General features: G+C 44.9%; 2 protein-coding genes across 3 annotated transcripts; both read right to left on the bottom strand.

The window, feature by feature from the left end:
- Nucleotides 1–145: 145 nt before the first annotated feature.
- aldh3b1 (aldehyde dehydrogenase 3 family, member B1) lies at nucleotides 146–9652 on the bottom strand. 2 transcript variants are annotated; one of them, XM_015968952.3, is made up of 10 exons: nucleotides 9516–9652; nucleotides 9036–9205; nucleotides 8434–8544; nucleotides 8089–8209; nucleotides 6785–6870; nucleotides 6575–6656; nucleotides 4416–4808; nucleotides 4130–4296; nucleotides 3959–4058; nucleotides 146–365 (listed from the first exon to the last, which is right to left on the bottom strand). In XM_015968952.3, the coding sequence occupies exons 2-10, from the start codon at nucleotides 9195–9197 to the stop codon at nucleotides 178–180; spliced, it is 1410 nt and encodes a 469-aa protein (XP_015824438.1). In that variant the 5' UTR covers nucleotides 9198–9205; nucleotides 9516–9652; the 3' UTR covers nucleotides 146–177. The 2 variants fall into 2 exon arrangements, with proteins under 2 accessions (XP_015824438.1, XP_054598077.1); XM_054742102.2 differs by lacking the exon at nucleotides 9516–9652 and adding an exon at nucleotides 9348–9493.
- Nucleotides 9653–9819: 167 nt separating this feature from the next.
- On the bottom strand, nucleotides 9820–21462 carry LOC107391597 (serine/threonine-protein phosphatase 4 catalytic subunit B). The gene is made up of 9 exons (XM_015968954.3): nucleotides 21272–21462; nucleotides 20536–20787; nucleotides 20260–20311; nucleotides 20133–20183; nucleotides 16545–16646; nucleotides 16278–16451; nucleotides 16058–16184; nucleotides 15680–15869; nucleotides 9820–10540 (listed from the first exon to the last, which is right to left on the bottom strand). Exons 2-9 carry the CDS (start codon nucleotides 20643–20645, stop codon nucleotides 10411–10413), a joined length of 936 nt encoding a protein of 311 aa, XP_015824440.1. The 5' UTR covers nucleotides 20646–20787; nucleotides 21272–21462; the 3' UTR covers nucleotides 9820–10410.
- Between the last annotated feature and the right edge of the window lie 231 nt (nucleotides 21463–21693).

Below are 21693 nucleotides of genomic sequence, written 5' to 3'. Positions count from 1 at the left end.
GCATCGTATCACCTGATTCTCCATTACGCGGGAAAAGCTCTGGTAGAACACAACCCCTTTTTACTGAGTGGTGCCGCAGCAGAACAGCTACACGGGAACAGGGCATGTCAGGCGGCACCAGGGCGGACAAAGTCAAACACGCTCGACCACGCACACACACGTTTAATGTGGCTTCCATCACATCATTGAGCAGCTGTTCTTTGCACTGGTCGTCCAACGCAGCCATTTTAACTTTTCTTCACTGTAGGGTGGGTAGCGCAGGCCGTTGAGTCTCTCCAACGCCCAGCCACGCAGCATACAGGCTCGTCGATGGCTGAATGTCTCGAAGCCCCAGCGGCCATGATAGTTACCCCAACCGCTGCCACCTGCATGGACACAGAAGCCAGACACACACACACACACACACATTAGACACACTGCTCTGCTAACAGAGGACCCAAACCGAACCAAACCTCCCGTTTAACTCGTGCAGGTCCCACGACGCGTTTCGTGGACCCCAAAAGCGACTGCTCGCAGACCCCTGGCGATCAAACGGGCCCTCAAAGTGTTTTGGGGTTTGCAGCAAACACGCATTACCGGGTAAGATTAATGTTCGTATGTTTCATGAGGAAGCCAGGGACCGACTGGTGGACCTGAGATGATAAATGTGATGTTCTTGTATTGACAGTGCTGTACGTGTGTCATCGTTCACTCTGGTGAAATGTGAGATCATTATTACACTGTTCCAATGTAGAATTACCAGTTAAGTTTATGTCATTTAGTACGATGAGAGACATCTCGTCTCATCCCAGAGTGAAAGTAGCATCTAAACCCGGAGACCCTGCAACCAAAACTGGTAGAGATCCGGACCTTATTTAGGTTTTGATCAGATCAAGTGAACTGGGCTTGGACCAGTAGAAACCAGGTTAAACTGGCAAAAAAAAAAGGAACCTCAGTCACAACTTATCCTCTCCGTTCAGTACTCCCATAATTCACTGTTGTCCCACCTAGGCGTGCTACTTCTGATACCTGGACTGGTTCAGGGGTCAGAGTTGGTTCCAGCAGACGGCGTGAGAGCCAGATAAAATAAAGTTGACGTTTTATTGTATCTTAATGTATTAACATTTAAATGGCTCTGGACTGTTTTGACTGTAGTTTAATATGTTTGGAGAACATAAACAATTATTGATAAATGGGACATGAATTTTGCTGTTAAACATCGAAGTCCCCTGTTTGGGGGGTCTTCAGGCTCAAAGGGTCTGGTGGGCCAGATGTGGCCTGCGGGCTGCCAGTTGAAATTCACTCAACTAGTTGAAGCCATGCTAAACGTAGCAAGCAAATCTCATGCACTACTTTCCCCTTAGTTGAGTACTCACTGTTTACGTGCTTTTGCTGATAGCGGAGCTACTGAGCAGGCAGAGCTGAACTGAGGCTGCAGCTGAGATGCATGAAGCCTAAAACCACTGTAGAGGTGTTCATTAGGAAAAAAAAACAATAACATATGGTCAAAAGGGGGATTTTACATGATACGGGACCTTCAACAGTTTGCCAGCATGCCCACTAAGTAGTAGATGTTTATGGAGGTGAAGGCGTGAGCCGTGCTGTGTTCCACATGTCTAAAGAGATGACAGAGGAAAACTTTTCATTCCACTTTTAAATCAAAAATGAAAACTTTGTTCTTCATCTCGAGAGCTTGCTCCTTAACCTGCACCTTTAACTGCTCTAAAATCTCTAAGCCCGTTGGCTTGCCTGTAATAAATGGGCTACACAAATAAAGCTGCCTTGCCCTGACTGTTCACTTCAGAGCAGCACTACATTCAAGCCGCGTCGGGTTTCGACTCCAGAACAACTTCAGGACTAGAAATATAATCATTTCTAACGAGTGTAGACCTGCAGAAGCAAGCGGATCGGGCAGGCTTCAGCTGAAACATAGTCCACTGAGCCTGGAGCCAAATGTGACCTCATGTCTCTGGACACAAACCTCACAAGTTATTCAGAACCCAAAAACCAGTTCAACGTGTTGCTGTTGGAGGAGGAGTGGTGATCAGACTCGTAACTCAACAGTGTAGGCGAGCAGCGCTTCAGCCTGAGTTTTAAGGTGAGAATGAAAACATGCCATCCATCCTGGGCTTGAGGGTGGAGGACCGAGTTACCTGTGGAGTACCCAACCCACGGGGTAGTTCTACATGGTCTCAACATGAACAGACCCAGAGGCTCTTCCATCCTCACCATGTCAGCTTCTGCCCTTCAGCATCAATACGGCATCATGCTCTAGGAGTGTGGGTGACGTCGCCATCTGTAGGGATGGACTTGCACCGCTGCAGCTCAAACTCATGAGCTGTTTACCCTGAAAACGAACCCGAACACCAGCCCTGACGGCTAGGAGGCTCTCTGCAGCTGCACAAAGACGTAGCTCACATCTGGATGTAGCACCAACAGGATGGTTTGTGTTGCGTTCTGGGATGCAGGACGAGACACATCAGTAACTACTGACTAGCGCCTAGCTTTCTGAGGATTAAGCGAGGGCTCGGGTGGAACAGGGATACCGTAAATCCTCTAATATTAGCCTGTATTTTATTAACGGCCGGGTACCATATTTTGGCCGGAGTCGGCGGAGGTGAATAATGGCCGGGTGGAATGTGGTAACAAGCAAGTACCACAGGGGGGCGGTTGTGTCATCCGTCTCACTTTTGATTTGCCAGTGATAGACCGCGAGGGTAACTTTAACCGTGCGGAGGCGAAAATTTGATATCAAGTTCAAAGAGAACGTGCTGATTATGCTGCAGAACACTCTGGGGAGCAGTAGCAGGGGTTGTATGAACTAGTCACTAGTCGACTTCACCGCTCTATAGTGACTTTTTATGCCTGTCATCGACTAGTCGCTGTCACGTGATAATGACCGGCAAGATGCAGTCCACAGAAAAGACAGCAGCCTGCTGTCAGCAGGTGACAAGCTCCTGCGCGTCGGGAGGCAACGCGCTGTGCCAGAGCGTCGGTACTGACACCCGCCGTAAAACGGGCATTTAACCAAATTGTGACGTTTACCCTCTTGCAATTTAACCTTCCCCTCACCCCCATCCTAAACTTAACCAGCTTGTGCATGCAAAGCTCTGATTGTTGACGCGCTCCAGACATCTGCGTCCTGAGCACGGCCACAGTAACATTATCAAATCAGGTGTCGCCACCTCAAAAACTAATTTAACACGCGATCGTTCATGTCGGCTCCTTTCCTTTTATGTTTTCTGTCTTTGATTTGCGCCTGATGCGTTTCGCTGCTGTGGAGCGGGGCGCATCACCTGTTTTGTCCTCCGGTGACGCACCGATCACTGATGCGGCCGGCGAGCAGCGAGCACTCTGCTGTTTTTGCGGTCGGTAGATCTTTTAGAACTGCAGTTCAAAGGTAACTCATAAGGTGAATATATATGAACCCAGGTAGCAGTTTTTCTTTAGGATTGAGAGGAGATGCAGGAAGATAATAAACAGGCAGGACAGAAAAATAGTCGAATAAAAACAAGTTATTTTTTGTACCTGGTGGTTGCAACAAACAGACACCATTGAAGGTAATCAGAAGTGAGGAACAGAAAATGAAATAATTATTTTAATGTTTAGAGCAGCAGGAACTCCGAGAGGCTGCAGGCGCGTCAGTGAGTTTGCGGCCGCTGCGTAGGGGGAGGGGGGCTGAAGCAGAAACTATTGTTGTTAAAAGAAATGTGTTTAACTTTGAAAATGTGGGCGCAATTTTATTTGTCAAAAACTCCAGCGAACCATTAGTTCATTTTGCTCAAATAGAAATTGAGGCCTGTCTCTAATTCTGGTCCTCCTTTCAATAAAGGCCTGGAGCTTGATGAGCTTGAGTCAAATACAGGCCCGGGCCTGTATTAGAGGATTTACGGTAGTTACTTCTATCATATATCATATATCATGGACAGATGGACGATCGACAACCTGAGGTGAACGCCTAACAACAGAACTGACCTACCTACACCTCCGAAGGGCAGGCCAGGCAGCGTCATGTGGACAATCCCATCATTAGAGCAGAATCCGCCACTGCTGGTGTTCTCCATCACCATCTTAACCACCTTCAAAAGAAAGGACCAGGTCATATGAAAGAGCAGAGGAGTTTAGAGCGGCGGCTGAGTGGTGTCCTTACAGAAGACTCATCCGAGAAGACGTAGAGGGCCAGAGGCTTTTCTTTACGGTTGACAAACGCTATGCTTTTCTCAACAGACTCGATGGTGATGATGGGCAGGATGGGACCAAAGATCTCCTCTGCCATTAAGGCATCATCTTCAGCTACATCCACCACCACTGTTGGGGCTAAAGAGCACAAAGAAAGGAGCGATTACAGGACGCTTTAATGAAGTCAGCTGTTTCAGTCAAATCAAACAGAGCAAGATCTTACATGTGACCTGCTGGTGACTCGGAATGTTACCCACCTATATATTTATCCTCCTGGTCATGTTCTCCTCCCAAAACAATCCTTCCCCGGGTCTTTCCGAGCAGCTCCACCAGACGGGTCCAGTGCCGGAGCGACACAATGCGGGACACGTCGGGACACTTCTGAGGCTCTGTGGTGTAGAAGCTCTCCAAGACGTCCTTCAGCGCTGGTATCAGGGCATCTCGGGTAGCCGTTGAGCAAAGCACATAGTCGGGAGCCACACAGCTTTGGCCAGCGTTAAAAAACTTGGACCAAACCAGACGATGAGCTGCAGCAACAATGTTCAGCCGCCCGTAGAGGAGACAAGGACATTTGCCACCCAGCTCCAGAGTTACTGGTGTCAAGTGGACCGAGGCAGCCTGAACAATGCTTCGGGCCACAGTTTGAGAACCTAAAGGTGGAGGGGAAAGGTTAAACACCTTCACACAGTTAGCTTTAGTTTTCTGTGGTCCAAGTCTACTTCATCCATGCAGGTAAGTGTGTGGAGACCCTGGACGTAGTTTTGGGGTAGGACATGTCCTACCTAGACACCGGTTGAGCACTAGGACCAAGAGGAAAACAACCACTTGTGCTGAAGCCCGTTTCCCATTAGAACCATCCAGAAGCTCATCTATTGGCTCTGCTGATAACTGCTAACGTGTGATTGGTCGTTCCTGCCACCTGTGTACTTGACAGTTCTGCAGTCCTGACATTGTATAAAAGAGCCTCTAGGCTGTAAAATTATACACATTTATCTGTACTTACAGGAAACACCCCCAACACACACACACTTCTAAAGTCAAATCTACATCCACAGTGGAGACACCAGTAAACAGTGGGTGGACTTAATTCTGCTGTTCAGTCTGGAAACCCGGACTGCTGCCCCTTCAGTGGCTGGAGTGGATCAAGGTCCTGTGAGGACAGATTCCCTCCCCTACCCTTGGGAGGACCAGGTCCTCGTGCTGCAACCGAACATCCAACCTTGATATTCACAATAAAACTCTTCTCTCAGGCACAGCAGCATGTTTTACTCAGGCTGGATCCTGCAGACAGAAGCTTCTTTTGACAGCAACACTCCTGGCCATCATACTTCTGAGTTATGGTCATTTGAAGGTGACTTCGTGGAGGCCTTTAACCCGTACTGGCTGGTGACAAAAGAAACACCTTGGTGGGGCTACGTGTTAAAAGATTTCAGAGGTAACGTGATCTTGCAGCACATGCAGATTATTCTCTTTCCTGACGTCTAGAAGGACGTCCGGAGCACAGGCTGAGTTTTTCTAACCTGCAGGCAATATCGGCTGCAACGTTTTACAGGAAGTAGCTAAGGGTCCGAAGAAATTTCGCTAGGCCCTTTTTGTAAAACATAAAAAATAAAAAACATTAACAATCTGAAAAGTTATAAGAAATAGTTGCCAAGTCGGTAACACTGATGCTAGCAAGCTATTTACTGTAGCACAGGTGCCAAAGTCCAGCAGAGGCCATAAATTATGCTGACTGGCCCAGAAATCGCCAGTTCTCCCTAGCAACTAAATGTGATTGGCTGTTTAGCTGTAGTTCAGAGGCAAATTCCCAGTTCCCCAGGAGTGAAACTAGTGAGTTTGTTGGTGGAAATTGGCCGTTTAATATGAGAAAGCCGCTGGAAAGGATGGTTAAACCATTCAGGCTGCATGTAGGCACACAGAATGAAGCAAAATCCTGAATCCTCTTGCAAAGGCTTACGTCTCGGCCCGGTCGCTCCGGTCATCACAGGATCGTCGGCTAGCAGTGCCCACACCACGCTCAGGACAATCCAGACTCTTCTCATGCATCGTTCCACAAATGTGGAATGGCCTACCAAGCACTACCAGAACAGGGGCTTCCTTTTCAATTTTCAAGAAACTCCTGAAGACCCTGCTCTTCAGAGAGCATCTTCTAAACTAGCACCCTCCCTGCACCCATCCCCCCTCTCTACTGTCCACTCCTTGTTCCCTCCTCTCCATGACTGATGTCAATGTTGTTGTTGTTGTTAGCCTCAAGGGCAATATGCCGATTATCACTTGTAAGTCGCTTTGGACAAAAGCGTCTGCTAAATACATAAACATAAACAAAACAGCAACATTCACAGTCAATATGGACATAAAACACTTTGTTTCTCCTTTACTCTAGTGCCCCCTATGGGCGAGCCACCTCTGCTTTTACCTGTGTAGAAGATGTGGTCAAATCGGTTCTGAAGAAGTGCCTTGGTCTCCTCTGATCCACCGCGAACCACCGTATAACAGTCCTACAAAATCCAAATTAAATCAAACACACACACACACACAACTAAGGTAGTAGATAATGAAACAGAAATATCCAGCATTTTTAAATCTCTGGACAAATGATCCTGGTTGTCAGCAAAGGTAGCTTTACCTGAGGCAGGTACTTGGGGATGAGATCTGCTATCAGACATTCAGTGGCAAAGCTGACCTCTGAAGGTTTGATGATCACACAGTTTCCTAGTCAGAGCAAAGACATCAGCGACTGTAGACAGGGGTACACGCATTACCCTAACGTCATCAGGAGATGTTTGGAAAATCTGCTCCAGTAAAATAATATTAAGCTTATTTTAAGAAGATACACACAAATGGTAAATGGTCTGTATTTGTAGGGTTCTACAACCCCCCAAAGTGCTTCACAACAGTCAGTCATACACACACACACACACACACACACAGGACAGAGAAACAAGGAAACAGAACGCAGTGAGAGTCTGAGGGTTGAAAAGGCTTTTATAAACCTGAAGATCTGTTCGGTCATGCTCGACTGCTCCTACAAACATGAATCCACACATAAGCTGCAGCAGAGGTGGACGTAGTTCTTTGAAAGGAAGTTTGACAGATTTTTGTACAAATGTATGAAGAACTTAATAAAAACAGTTTTCATAAGGAGAATGGGTTTTGGGCCAAATTAATCTATGCAGTCCTCATGTGCAGCAGCAGCTGTGCTCATCTGGACCAGACACATTACATGTTTAAAACTAGCACCGAGGAACCCAGACAAAAATATTGAATTACCATTGCTAAATGATGTTCAACTCTTATTTTGTGATTAAAAAATAACAGATATCTCACTAAAATAGTCAAAATTCATCAAATAATCGAAAATACTGGCGTTGCACATTTTTACAGTGGGAAGAAACCAGGGTGCAGCAGCAAAACCCACACAGGGAACCCAATGCGTGGATGAGCTAGCCTAGTGAACTAGACCAGATTCTTGCTTTGCAAAGTTTGGTCTAGGGCTCCATTGGAACCTCCGCAGCTCCTACCAGGACTCTGGCTAGCCAATCACAGCTCTCTAGAGGGGTTTCAAACACATGAAGAGCTGTGATTGGTCCATAATGTTGGGCCAATCATAGTGCTCTATCTGCTTAGTGAATAAATCACAGAGCTGTATCCGCTTTGTGGGCCAATCAGGGCACTCTATGTGCCTGGTGGGTGGGATGATGCAACAGAGTGAAACAAGAGTATGTCACATTCATTGTCCAGTGGAATGCGGAGATCATTTGAAAGACAACGGTAGAACCCGCCCCACAACCGAGAGCCGTCAATGGAGCGTGGCCAGACTAAATAATACATTTATTTAGTCTGGCTTGCCAGGCTATGGATAAGCTGTAAGATCTCAAATTAAAGCAAAGCAGCTGCAAACTCAGCTGACTTCCATGTTGTTCCAGTCACCTGCAGCAATGGCTCCAACCATGGGGAGGATTAGGAGCTGAAGTGGGTAGTTCCATGGACCAATGACCAGGACAACTCCTAAAGGTTCCCTCCGGACAAAACAGTCATCCAGCTTAGTCGCCTGCAGAAAAACAACAAAGACGTTGGAAAGCTAGAATGTCCTGGTCTTTGTTCAGCTGCCTGCAGGGCCATTCCACCGCTCTGAAACCAGCATATCAATCATGTCAGGAATGAGAGCTGTAGAAGTTTAGCTGGTCTGACGAAGCCCCCCCAGTTGGGTTGCATCACACCAACACCAAACAATCATACAACAGACACTACACGGTAGGTGATGTTTGATCCTACCAGGTTTTTAGACACATAATCTGGCTTCATCCAGTGAGAGAGGTTGGCGATGGCGTGGTGCAGCTCATTCATCACGATTTCAACCTCTGAGAGGATGGCCTCGAACTTCGGCTGATGTGTCAGAAAAGACAGTTAGTGTTACCAAAGTGTGCACCCACCTGGAAGATAAGGCTACTACATGTGTGTACACCTGTCTTCTACCTTCTATTAACTGGAATGAGCTGCAAAAATCCCTGAAGCTCACCACCTACATTCCATTATCTACCTTCAATAATTCATCACAATCAGTTTCTGATGAATTCTCCTGCTTCTGAGTACTTAAGACTATACATGAGAAGAGTCCTTTATCTGTAACGTGTATATTTCATCTCATCTGTAGTTCTGTGGTGTAAAGCTAGTTAGCAGCAGCAACAGACATGGTTCACCATGTGTTCTCAATCGACTCATCTGGGTAAATAAACAGACTAGCACAGCAGATTGCTTTTGCTCTGGGAGAAACGCTCCTCCTACATCAGCACGTGGAGCAGTCCAAGCCAGGCTCTGGCTCCAGCTCAGGGACTGGCTGAGGTGTTTAGTGATGGACAGTCTGGATGCTTACGGACCTTGGCCAGGTCTTGGTGCAGCGCTTTTAAAATCCTCTCTTCGTTGTCTGAGATCATCGACCTGAGCATGGTCAGCTGGGTCCGACGAAACTCCTCCGGTATGGTGACGCCCGACTGAAAGGCTCCCCGTAACCTGTCCACCACCTCGCTGTGCGTGTTCATCCTCTCACCTGGAACACAGGTACACAGTCTACAGCCGTTCGTGATCACGTGTGAGTTAGTGCACGCGTTCCTAAACCCGACGAGCCTGTTTGACCCCACTGGAGGAAAAGGGATCTGAGGATGGCAGAGTACAGCTGGAGTCCTGGTTACCTGCTGACGGCTGCTCAACGCACACCATCACCTGGGCCACGTGCTCTTGATAAGAAAACGTAACAGCGCGAGGCAAAACAGAAGCGATCAGGTGAGCAACGTAAGAGTTATGAATGGGAACATGCTCAGAGGAACTAGTACCACCGTATCCCTCCGCTCGTCTCTTACCTGAGAGCCGACGCCGTCAGTAACTTCTGCTCGTTTCCGGTGCTGCTCCCGGTTCCTCTCCACCGGACGTCGACCTCTTCCTTGTGGGAGGTGCCGAGCAGAAAGACCGGCCAGAGAACCGGTCCAACGGGAGGAGTTGATGTGACGTCAGCTGGTTTCTGCAGCTCAGAACGGTTTCACTGCTAGGGTTGGCGCGTATTTGATGCCTTGCTCAGAGGCAGCATGCTTTTCTTGGGTTGTGTTCACCACCCAGGGCTGCCTGGACTGGTGGCAGAAAGGTGCTTTACAAATGAAAGGCGTTAAAACTGATCCCAGGTGTGTTTATTTGCAGGTCATGAAGTCACACCCACATCAACGATACAAAAACTTTATTCTCACAATATCAAAACTGACAGCTAGAGAAATGAGCGGATTAAAATGAGTAGAAAAAAGCGCTGTGGCTTTTCTGATTACATGTGTGGTACTGAACAGCAGTACTGGGTGTGACAGGGCATCCTGAATGTTGTCCTGGCAGCAACAGTTAGACTAAATCAAAGCACTGAAATAATTCATCGAATGATAAAACTGTAAAAATGTCCTAAACCTGCAGATTTTGGAAAATAAACATTTTTTACTCCGTTAGTCCTAAAACTAAGTGACCGTATTAACCATAAAAATCCACCAACGTGTGTGAAAGGAGAATGTGATGAGCAGTGGGTGGGAGTAGATCAGCACCACCCCAACCCTCCCATGCTGACTGCTCCGTCTGGTTCAGGCAGCTCTTCAGGCCGAGGCTGCCACGTTTTACCAAACGCTGTGAGTTCAGACTGGTCCAGCAGCAGGACGGCGGGTGGGGGTGTGCCGGTGCAGGATGGTGCCGCGGTTTGACACGTCGCGGCCACCTGTCTGAAGATCTTTACAGAAAATAGTCTGCTACTGGTTTTTTGGAGGGGATCCCTCTGGTCTCTTGCGGCGCTGCCTCGAATATGATGAACTCGCGCTGTAGATGCTCATCCAGCTCCAAGATGGCTGCCACGTTGCCACATCTGTTCAGAGACAAACAGCTGGTTTGTTCGTGTTACTGTGATAAAACGAGTCCTTTACTAAAACAATAATTTATGACCCAGAATCTGACGGTTCAAGATTTACTTCAGCTAACTGACTGCACTCTACAAACAAAACCTTCAGATCGGTCCTTGTGCACGGGTTCTCCAAAGGCCACTGATAAGTGTGTTTGACTGCTTCAGGCTGCTGTTGCAACATCCCACACTTGAGGCAGGGCAGCGTCATTTCAAAGCCGCCAGTCCTGATTTGTAAACAGATGCTTTTCATGAGCGTAGCTATTGGCTGGAAAATAAAGAGCAAGGCCTTTCTAAAGCGTAACTCTAGGCTAAGTTCAAAAGCACAAAATGTTTTTCAAAGCTTGGTTTAATAAGTGTAAACTGTTCAGGATGTTAAACAGGGCTGTGTCCTCCAAACACACGGTTATGACGTGTACACATGGTGTGTGTTGGCTGCTCATTCTCCCAAGGAGAATTCTCCAGGAGGGGGTGGGGCTCAGCAATCGCTTAAGCTGGCCGTACACAAGAGCAAACTGCTGAGCTAACAGTCACTCGAGGCCGTTTGCTCAGCAGATACTTTGCTGTGTGTGAAAATCAAACCAGTTTGATATTTTTTGCTTCTCTAGGGGCAGAAACTCACCAGGTGTCAAGGCGTGGGGAACCCTGGTCCTCGAGGACCGGTATCCTGCACGTCTTTGCTCTAACACTTCTGATTCAGTGGTTGATTCACCTGTTCAGCAGCTCATCAGGCTCTGCAGAAGCCTGTTAATCACCTGCTGATTGAAATCAGGTGTGTTGAAGCAGCGTTGAAACTAAAATATGCTGGATAGCAGCCCTCGATGGACAAGGGTGCCCCACCCCTGGTCTACGTGCTGGCTGAAGTGAAATATTCTAGTGGCCAATCAAAGTGCGTTATCTGCTCACATGTTTTCCAAGATGGCAGCCCTCTGTCTGCATTTTCAGGTTATTCCTGATCGGCCAATTTTGATTAGTGGCTGAGGAATGGGATCATCCCTAAATTCCACCCATTTCATAATGTAACCCTAGATTCCCAGCAAAGCATGTTCAACAACACGCCAGCAGCGGTGACCTGTACCAGAAGCACCGGGACTTGCATGTGGCTTGGCTGCTGAACTGTCCCATTAAACCTGATTTATACTTCTCCGTCTGCGTGGGTGCGGAGACACAAGACGTCATTATGCATCGGTGCAAGGGCTCTCAGACATGCTCACTCAGGCCGACGGAGACATGCTCAACATATGAACCATCTGTCAAAAGTGACAGAGACTGAAAGCTTGTGATGGTTCAGGACGCTACTTTCAACATCAGCACTGCCATCACTACTCATGAAGAAGATATTTAGCAGCAGACACAGAACTGTAGACACCTGTGATGCTAATCAACACGTCCCTTTGGTGGCATTATTTTCAGTCTTTTCTAGGGTACCATCATTTTAGTCCAGGCCTGTTCCAGAAGTTTGTTTTTTGAAATAATTCCATTGAAGCATGGTTGAAAAGCAATGTTGGTTAAATTTCACACAAGTTTTATTCATCACTTTTGTGAGATTCAGGTTATTTCTATGACCATTGTTGGGTTTTCCTTTCATTGACCAAAGGGGACCAACAATTTTGTCCACATCTGTAAATAAGTGAAAAAACGATTGTAAGCACGAGTGCTAGTATGAGCCTGATACCGCCAGTGTTGCTGTAGCACTGGTGGTTGTTCTGCCTTTTTTTTTTTTTTTTTTTGCAATTTGAGACGGGTCGTTACGCTTTAATTCACAAATTGATGTCATGAACGTTGAGGCACTTAATTAAATTCCTGCTATTTCCATACTTGGCAACACAAATGTTACATTTAGCCATGTTGCTGTTTACTTTCACAAAATACAGCATTTACTTTGTCTGCAAACCGAGAAGTGGTTGGGCGCGGGTACCTTTCACATTTGAATGGATTTGGTACAAATTCCCGGTACCTAGGAATAGATACCGACACGTAACGGTACTAATTTAATACTTTTGAATGTTTAATAATTATCTTTTTTAATTAAATATATATTTTCTTCTCTCTATATATGACCATATTGATAAATATGATAAATACCATAAACTGTATTTTATCATCAGGTGTACAAAACTCTTCAACATGAGAACCTTTAACCGCAGCCGTTTCTAAACGAAACACAAACCCAGCTCCATGTTCTCCCTCTCCTCTCCCCTCCAGATGAATTGTGTGATGGTGGGTCCTTGTAACATTACAAACTGCAAATTAAACTGAAGCAAAAATCTTTGCTGTGAACTAAATTTACCTTCCATCTTCATTCCTTTTTCAGTTGATTTTTCCTACTAGGAAGTCGAATTTTCGAGTTCCGAGAAGGAAGCGAACGCACCATTAACTGCTAGCAATGAAAGCTTAAGTGTCAAGCTAATGTTGTCTTAAACCATTGCTACACAATTCCGTGCCCCGAGGGCTGGTATCCAGCACGTTTTAGTGGTTTCTCTGCTCCAACACACTAGATTCACTGGTTGAATCACGTGCAGCGTCTCATCAGGCGGTGCAGAAGCCTGTTAATCACCCCTCCAATCGAAATCCGGTGTGTTGAAGCAGGGTTAAAACCAAAACAAGCTGGATACCGGCCTTCCGGGCTTGGAATTGAATACCCGTTTTAAACAGTTTATTTACCTGCTAGAGCAGATTAGTACGATGATGCCTTACTTAGAATGCTGTCATCATCACCCAGTCAGCCATAGCCAGGGATGGGTACCGAATTCGGTACGTTTTAAGGCACCGACCGAATTCCATACAACCGACTGGTACCGATTCACGTCATATGAAACGGTGCCTTGTTTCGGTACCCGTGCCGCGCGCCACTGACAGAGGCGAGGCTGCCGAGCACTGGCGCCACCGGTCCCTCCGACCACCACCAGCAGGCAACGTGGGTTAAGTGTCTTGCCCAAGGACACAACGACAGCGACAGACTGAGCGGGGCTCAAACCTGCAACCTTCCGATTACGGGGCGAGCACTTAACTCCTGTGCCACCGTCGCCCCAGAACAGCAAAAGGAATGAAGATACTCAGTAAATTTAATTCACAGCAGAGATGTTTGGTTCCGTGTAATCAGCAGTTTATAAAACTACAATAACCCACCATCACAGTTTATAAAACTACAAGGACCCACCATCATAGTTTATAAAACTACAATAACCCACCATCATAGTTTATAAAACTACAATAACCCACCATCATAGTTTATAAAACTACAAGGACCCACCATCATAGTTTATAAAACTACAATGACCCACCATCACAGTTTATAAAACTACAATGACCCACCATCACAGTTTATAAAACTACAAGGACCCACCATCATAGTTTATAAAACTACAAGGACCCACCATCATAGTTTATAAAACTACAAGGACCCACCATCATAGTTTATAAAACTACAATGACCCACCATCACAGTTTATAAAACTACAAGGACCCACCATCATAGTTTATAAAACTACAAGGACCCACCATCACAGTTTATAAAACTACAAGGACCCACCATCATAGTTTATAAAACTACAAGGACCCACCATCATAGTTTATAAAACTACAAGGACCCACCATCATAGTTTATAAAACTACAAGGACCCACCATCATAGTTTATAAAACTACAAGAACCCACCATCATAGTTTATAAAACTACAAGAACCCACCATCATAGTTTATAAAACTACAAGGACCCACCATCACATAGTTTATAAAACTACAAGGACCCACCATCATAGTTTATAAAACTACAAGGACCCACCATCACATAGTTTATAAAACTACAAGGACCCACCATCACATAGTTTATAAAACTACAAGAACCCACCATCACATAGTTTATAAAACTACAAGGACCCACCATCACATAGTTTATAAAACTACAATGACCCACCATCATAGTTTATAAAACTACAAGGACCCACCATCACATAGTTTATAAAACTACAAGGACCCACCATCACATAGTTTATAAAACTACAAGGACCCACCATCATAGTTTATAAAACTACAAGGACCCACCATCATAGTTTATAAAACTACAAGGACCCACCATCACATAGTTTATAAAACTACAAGGACCCACCATCACATAGTTTATAAAACTACAATGACCCACCATCACACGGTTTATAAAACTACAATGACCCACCATCACAGTTTATAAAACTACAAGGACCCACCATCATAGTTTATAAAACTACAAGAACCCACCATCATAGTTTATAAAACTACAAGGACCCACCATCATAGTTTATAAAACTACAAGAACCACCATCACACATTTTATAAAACTACAAGAACCCACCATCACACAGTTTGTCCAGAGGAGAAAGAAGAGGAGTACACGGAGCTGGTTTAGTTTGTGAAACACCACAATATTAAAATACAAACTGTTGTATGGTATCGGAGTGTGTTTTAGTTTCATTTGTAGTTTATAACACACGGTCTCCTCATCAGAGTTATTCCAGAGGGCGGAGGAGAGGATCAGGGTCCATGGAGCTGGTTTTATTTTTGCGTCATTTAGTAACTTGTTAAAAGTTTTCATGTTGAAGAATTTTGTACAACACTACGATGATAAAATACAAACTGTTGTATGTTATTCATCAAATATGGCTATATATGGGGAAAATAATATATATATTTAATAAAAAAGCGATTTTAATAATTATTAAACACTCAAAAGTATAGAAAACTGGTACTGTTAAGTACCAGTAGTAGGTACTGGGAGTTTGTACCATATTGATTTTAAGGTCAAAGGTTCCCATTCCTAGCCATCGCATTTAGTGAAGTGGACCCAAACCTGGTAAGGTTAAAGAACCTCACACGCAGCAACGGGAGATACAGAGCTGTGCGGCTTCTTAGCAGGGACAGCTTTTTGGGGAAAGCGCTAGCTACCGCAGGCTGCAGCTGGGTTTTAATTCAGCTTTTAATCAGAAGGAATGAAAAGCGAGGAAGTTTATATGTTGCTTTAAGTGTGAAAACAGCTGAAGGACAAACAGCAGGTTATTGTTTTTCCCACTGTGTGCTGTAATCTACATCCTCTGCTAGTGGAACGACTAATGCAATGTAACCTGGCTACCCACCTGTAGCAGTAGTTGGGTGCAGACCACACAGTGAGCACCGTCTCGTTGAAGTGCCACTTGTAGCCCTCCATCACCAGCTGGTGTGCTCGACAAATCATGTGAATATCATTGGCAGCATTGAACTGCGCCACCACGTCACTCCCAAACAAGTAGCCAGCCCCTCTGGGACTCACGCCCCACCCTGTGGTGTCTGACAGAAACAGGAAACATAGGATCACGAAGACTTACTGTTGTATGTTCAGTTGTAACACCAACATGAGTGTTTATCATGCAGACAGAGCCTGGGTTCAAACCAGCAACCCACCAGTTACAGGGCAAACTCCTCATCCCTAAGCCACTCTCACACTATTTATTCAGAGAGCAAAAGCCTGCAGATACCTTCAGGGTCTGACCACAAAAGGTCACACATGGGTCCGTCGTGGGGCACTTCCTGCTTTCTGTCAATGGTCCTGATCTGGTCTAATGTTTGGATTGAGGGAGACAAACCACCGTGCACGCAGAAGATCTGAGATGCACAGAAAACACAAAACTTTAGAGACCGACACCCAAAATAATACAAAAAGATGCAGAAAATTTAAATAACTCGTCCATATCTCACCTTGCCATCAATGATAGCAGACAGGGACAAATAGTCAAATATCTCAGTGCAGTATCTCCAAACGGTGACTGAGCCATACTTGCGAAGACACTCGTCGTAGAAGCCATAGACCTGGGTAATTTGTCGAGACTCGTGGTTTCCCCGGATTAGAGTTATCCTGTCTGGATACCTCACCTGAGGTGCCAAACAAGGGTCAAAAGATGAATGAAAATGACTTGAACTAAGAATGTCATAAAGAGTGAAAAACAAACCAAAGACCAGAATTACCTTAAGAGCTAGAAGCAGAAGAAAAGTCTCCACACTGTAGAAGCCTCGATCCACAAAGTCACCCATGAAGAGGTAGTTAGTCTCTGGAACATCGCCACCAACCTGCCAGGAAAGGTTTTATCTAGTTTATTGGTTTCAACAGTTCATGCTGTGGCTATTACATAGGCTAAGTCGGCAGTGACCCCATGTCGCATCGCTTTTCCAAACTAACACACACACACACACACACACACACACACACACACACACACACACACACACACACACACACACACACACACACACACACACACACACACACACACACACACACACACACACACACACACACACACACACACACACACACACACACACACACACACACACACACACACACACACACACACACACACACACACACACACACACACACACACACACACACACACACACACACACAAATCCCAAGCAGCATTTCCATTGACAGCTTCAATAATGCAGCCTCGTTTTCTGTGTGAAAACAGTCTCACAGGGAGTTTGTCTGAGGCGTGGTGGACCAAAAATAAAGGCTCAATATTACGATAGAAACATCTCGCCTTATTGGCCAACAGTAACGTTAAAACACAGAATACTGTAAAACTTCAATTCTTGGGTATTAAAAGGGGATGCACGTTTTCTACAATTTCTTTAACCAGTTATTGACACCTTTAACGCTTAAAGCAGCTTTCCGGAGTTTTCCCCTTTCAGAAACAATGAATGATTTTTCTGAAATCCGTAGAAGTGATGATCTCATCATGTACTGTGATATAATATAAGCGATACATCTTTTTTTTTTTTGCCAAGCACGCCCCCTGCCCCGCAGAGCTCCGTGCAGTAGGAAACTGAGCGCCGGCCAGAACTAACCAATAGCATTAGACTACCGCTTAGACGCTTCACATTTAAGGAATACCTCGGCCGATGCTGAGTTCATGAACTTTTCACGGACAAGTTAGTCTCTAAAATATAAATATATGAAAACACAACATGACAATAATACTCGTAAAATAATTCTCTTCACAAGACTGTCCGACAACGGAAGAGTGTCTTCAGTCAGAGGCTTCTTCAGTTTGGCTGCAACACTGACCGCTACTGGAGATCCTTCCTGCCAACAGCCATTGTAATATACAATAACTCTTTGATGACTTGATTATTATTATTATTATTCTGAGCTACTACAGCAATCAATTTCCCTTTGGGATTAATAAAGTATTTTTGAATTGAAAACAACGTGTTTTAGCCGTTTGTCGGCTACAGAAGCACATATATGAACAGGAACGTGAAGCTTAAAAAAACAGAGGAACAGCGATTTTGTGTGATAAGCTTGTAGATGGTGCCATCGGATAAGAGAAATACTCCAGAAAGAAGCTTTAATGGTCAGTTAACCTTAAACCACCCCGACACACACAGACCTTTGCCCGTGCTCTATGAACCAGGGATGTACTTAGTTAAACGGTTAATAGCCGTTAATGTTGTAACCAGGTAAAATAGTTTGCCAGGTTAACTGCTTCAAGTCCTTCTGCTATCACAATATGTTAGACTAAATGAGCTCGTCACATGACCCAACAACTGTGCTCAATCATGGAGTGGTTAGCAGTTTGGGAGCATTTTATTCTTATTTCATTCCCGGAACACAAGCCTCACATCAAAGCACCGAGCCCGGCAGAACATGGTGCAGCAACCTGAACCGAGGCCAGCAACAGGTCAGTCGGTCATAACGCTCCTGCTGCGTCTGACTCCTTATTTGTCTAGTAAATAAGGAACAGTCTGTGTAATTGTTTAGTTAAATACGAGAAAACTGGTGTTTTTAAAAACCGTGGCCTCCAGAATGCACTTATGAGCGTGCAATCACAAGCAGAGCTGTGTATTTGATGTCAGACGGGCTGCTGTGCAACCGGTTTTGAATCTGACGGACATTCCAGCGGTCATCCCACTCCCTCTTTACTTGTTGTTCATAACTGTAACGAATGTGGGACCTTAGTTGTGAGTCAGATTTATATTAAAAACAGTAGACTGAAAAAGCGTTAATTATAGTGTGTTTTTTACTCTTTTAATATAATTCTGATGCACAACCAGAGTCCCTCACTCTGCAGGGTTTCCCCCAGCGCTTTATAAGCTTGGCCACCCGCCAGGCTAAGAGTCATGCCCGCCCCCCCTCCCCGACCCTACCGTGCCCCCTGACATGAACGGCGCAAGAGCCCTCCATCAGCTGATACTGGTGAGAAACAGCAATGGAACGTGTGCAAGAGCTAATAACAGTAAGTGTGAAAAAGGGGGCTTTTTTTTAACCACTGGTTGCAAAATTGTGAACCGTAACCAGCTGCTTATATCGGAGATTTCTGACGCAGTCCGATATAGTCAGATACAGTATTTTTGAGCCAAAATCGAATTACTTCCGATATCGATATCATGCTCATTATTAAAGCACATGCCTGCATTAATAATGAGCATGCATGTGCTTTATCTCAATTTTACACTCACACCATCAGACACACTGGGTTTGGTGGTTGTGGAATATGTGGGCATCCCTTTGTGCCTTCTAACTCAGACATGAAAATGGGTCAAGGGTGAAGAAGATGAGACCCACTCCACATCAAGGAAAGTAGCCACCCCCTGAGAGGATATCCGGTGATGGGGGAGTTGGTCTGGGGGACTCCCACTGAGAAGTTTTAGTGAGCAGATGTCATTTCCCACATCCTAGTGCTTTTTAGCAGGTATTTAATCATATTTAAAATATTTGCTTTTAAATTAACAACTTAAAAATTGAGCTTTAAAAACTACATTTATCAATGAAATAAGATAAATAACATGTTTGGCCTGGTTCGTTATTTTGTTTGAACCCAGTGGTCTCATTTCATACATGAGATGGAGCAGGAACCAGTCTCTGCTGCTGAAAACACTAAAAGAACCATAAACTGCCAATAAAATGATGGATGTTTATTTTGTATTTGCTAATAATAATAATAATAATACAAGCAGGAGGCAGTGGGCTGGATTAGGATTTAATTTAATTATATTTATAGGATTTTATTTAATAACAGCTACCTCCCCTTAACTAACCCTTCCTTTGGGGACATTTTGTCTTTTATGATCTTCTTGTGTCCATTGTGTCTCTGAGGAGAAGAAACAAGCAAACATCTAACTCTAAAGGTAGACAAAAGTTTCCTCCCAGTTTAATTTATCAGTTCAAGTCACCCTGGTTCATGAAACAGAATAAAGTTCAGCAAGAACTTCCACAGTCTGACAGCAAAACAGTATTATAATTTCTCTCTGACTGCTCTGACCTCTCAGCTCCTCCTGCTTACTGATAGAAATCATGAATGTGAAACCATAACACCATTCTACAAAATAACATTAACAGTATATGGGGCGCTCCGTGCAGCATGTCAGAGCGTCTAAAGGTATGCTTGAATATACACGTCATTTTTTTGGACGGACGAATATCACTCAAAAAAATTCTTACGTATAAGCTTTAGGACATTTATCACTGTTCAGTGTCACCGGTACCAAACAAAATAAAAAATTACTACGGTTTTTGACAACAGTAAGCCAAAATGAACAGAAACTTACTCTGAAGAGCTCTTTCAGGTCATAGAATTGACCGTGAATATCGCCACACACCTGCAAAAACAAAAACATTTATACATTTGGCCACTTTTAAAAGAGTGAGTAGATTTTTCGACAAACGAGGAGATACCGTGACAGGAGAGTCTACTCTCTGGACATTGCTTTCTTCAACCAGGATTTCTCTGAAAATACACCCACATTTTAGAAAATTGTGTTTTTACAGCTACTTTATAAACAAATACATCTGTCACACTGAACATCAAGCAATCATTGTATGCACGGGCAAGGACGATAACCACAACAGTGATTCATAACATTGTTCCAGGACTCTAGGAGGTGCTCTATCCGGTCGTTTACCATTTAACATTACAACAACATCTTCATCAGAAGTAACGTGATGGAGTACCTGGCTTTGGCACACAATGCTTTGACTTCATTTTCCTTGATGAGCTCACAGCGCCTGAGCTGCTCTATCTGTCGGTCCAGGTCACTGATGTCTCCCATTGTCACACACATAGAGGGAGCTAGTTACACACCGTCCACACACTCAGATGTATGCTCCTAGCCCACAGAGCAACCACGGAATAAAATAGAGGACTCCTTCCTTTACAGAGACGGCTGCTTTAATCTGGGTGGCTTTGGTAATGGTGATAATGATCTGTAAAGGAACAAAAACGTTTTAACAAACGGTCACACGTTACAGCAATTATGGTCGAATTCGCAGAGATAAACGTGGATTAACGTTTTATGTGGTTCTCCCTGACTAAGAAAGCGTTTATTAACACGGAACACTGAGAAACAGGACATTTTCTAGGAATGCGAGGCCTAGGGGTGTAGCTTAGCATGCTAGCTTACGTCACGGTAGACCACCCACTACACATTCTTTATTAACACAGGAATTCGTTCCACAGACCACATATAAACCTCCCAGTCCTTAGCGAACATTTATGTAACTGGGGACATGAAAAACGATCACCAAAACGCTGGAAAGTCTTCAACAACCGCGGGACCTGGTTAACTCCCGCGACAGCGCTACCTAGCTCCGTTTAGCTAGTTGTTAGCGGGTTAGCTAGCTCAACAAACGTAGTTACTCGTTCCACACGTCACCGCTAACCTAACAAAACCAAAATATTTACATTTACCGTGTTAGAGTGTGTTTGAAGACGGCAATCAATGTTTCATCCCGTGGGGCTGATGATTCTTTCGTTGACCGGCTCCTCTCCCTCCCCCGGTATCCTTTGCCGGTTTAGCTAGCTAGTCCTGCTCGCTGATCTCAACGCCAACGACCTGGTGTCACTTCCGGTGTTGTCGCCGGTTCCAGCCTCCAAACCGAACCACGCATCTAGACCAAACCAGTGTTAAAACATTCTAGGCATGGGGCTGACGCCACCAGGACCTGCATTTTTGTTCCTGTTCAGCCTCCAGCTGCTTCTTCACTCGACTTCTAGCGACAGGCGGAAGAAATGGGAGCGGTAGCATCTCCTGGTTTCAGACAACTCGATGAGTCCATGAGGTCAACGTTTGATGGGATGTCTGGCTTGTAATGTTTCTGGAAGTATGCACC

Source organism: Nothobranchius furzeri, chromosome 18 (genome assembly GCF_043380555.1).
Source record: "Nothobranchius furzeri strain GRZ-AD chromosome 18, NfurGRZ-RIMD1, whole genome shotgun sequence".
NCBI classification, from domain to species: domain Eukaryota; kingdom Metazoa; phylum Chordata; class Actinopteri; order Cyprinodontiformes; family Nothobranchiidae; genus Nothobranchius; species Nothobranchius furzeri.
The sequence above is the reverse complement of the archived record's forward strand: the minus strand, read 5'-3'. Positions and strand labels throughout refer to the sequence as shown.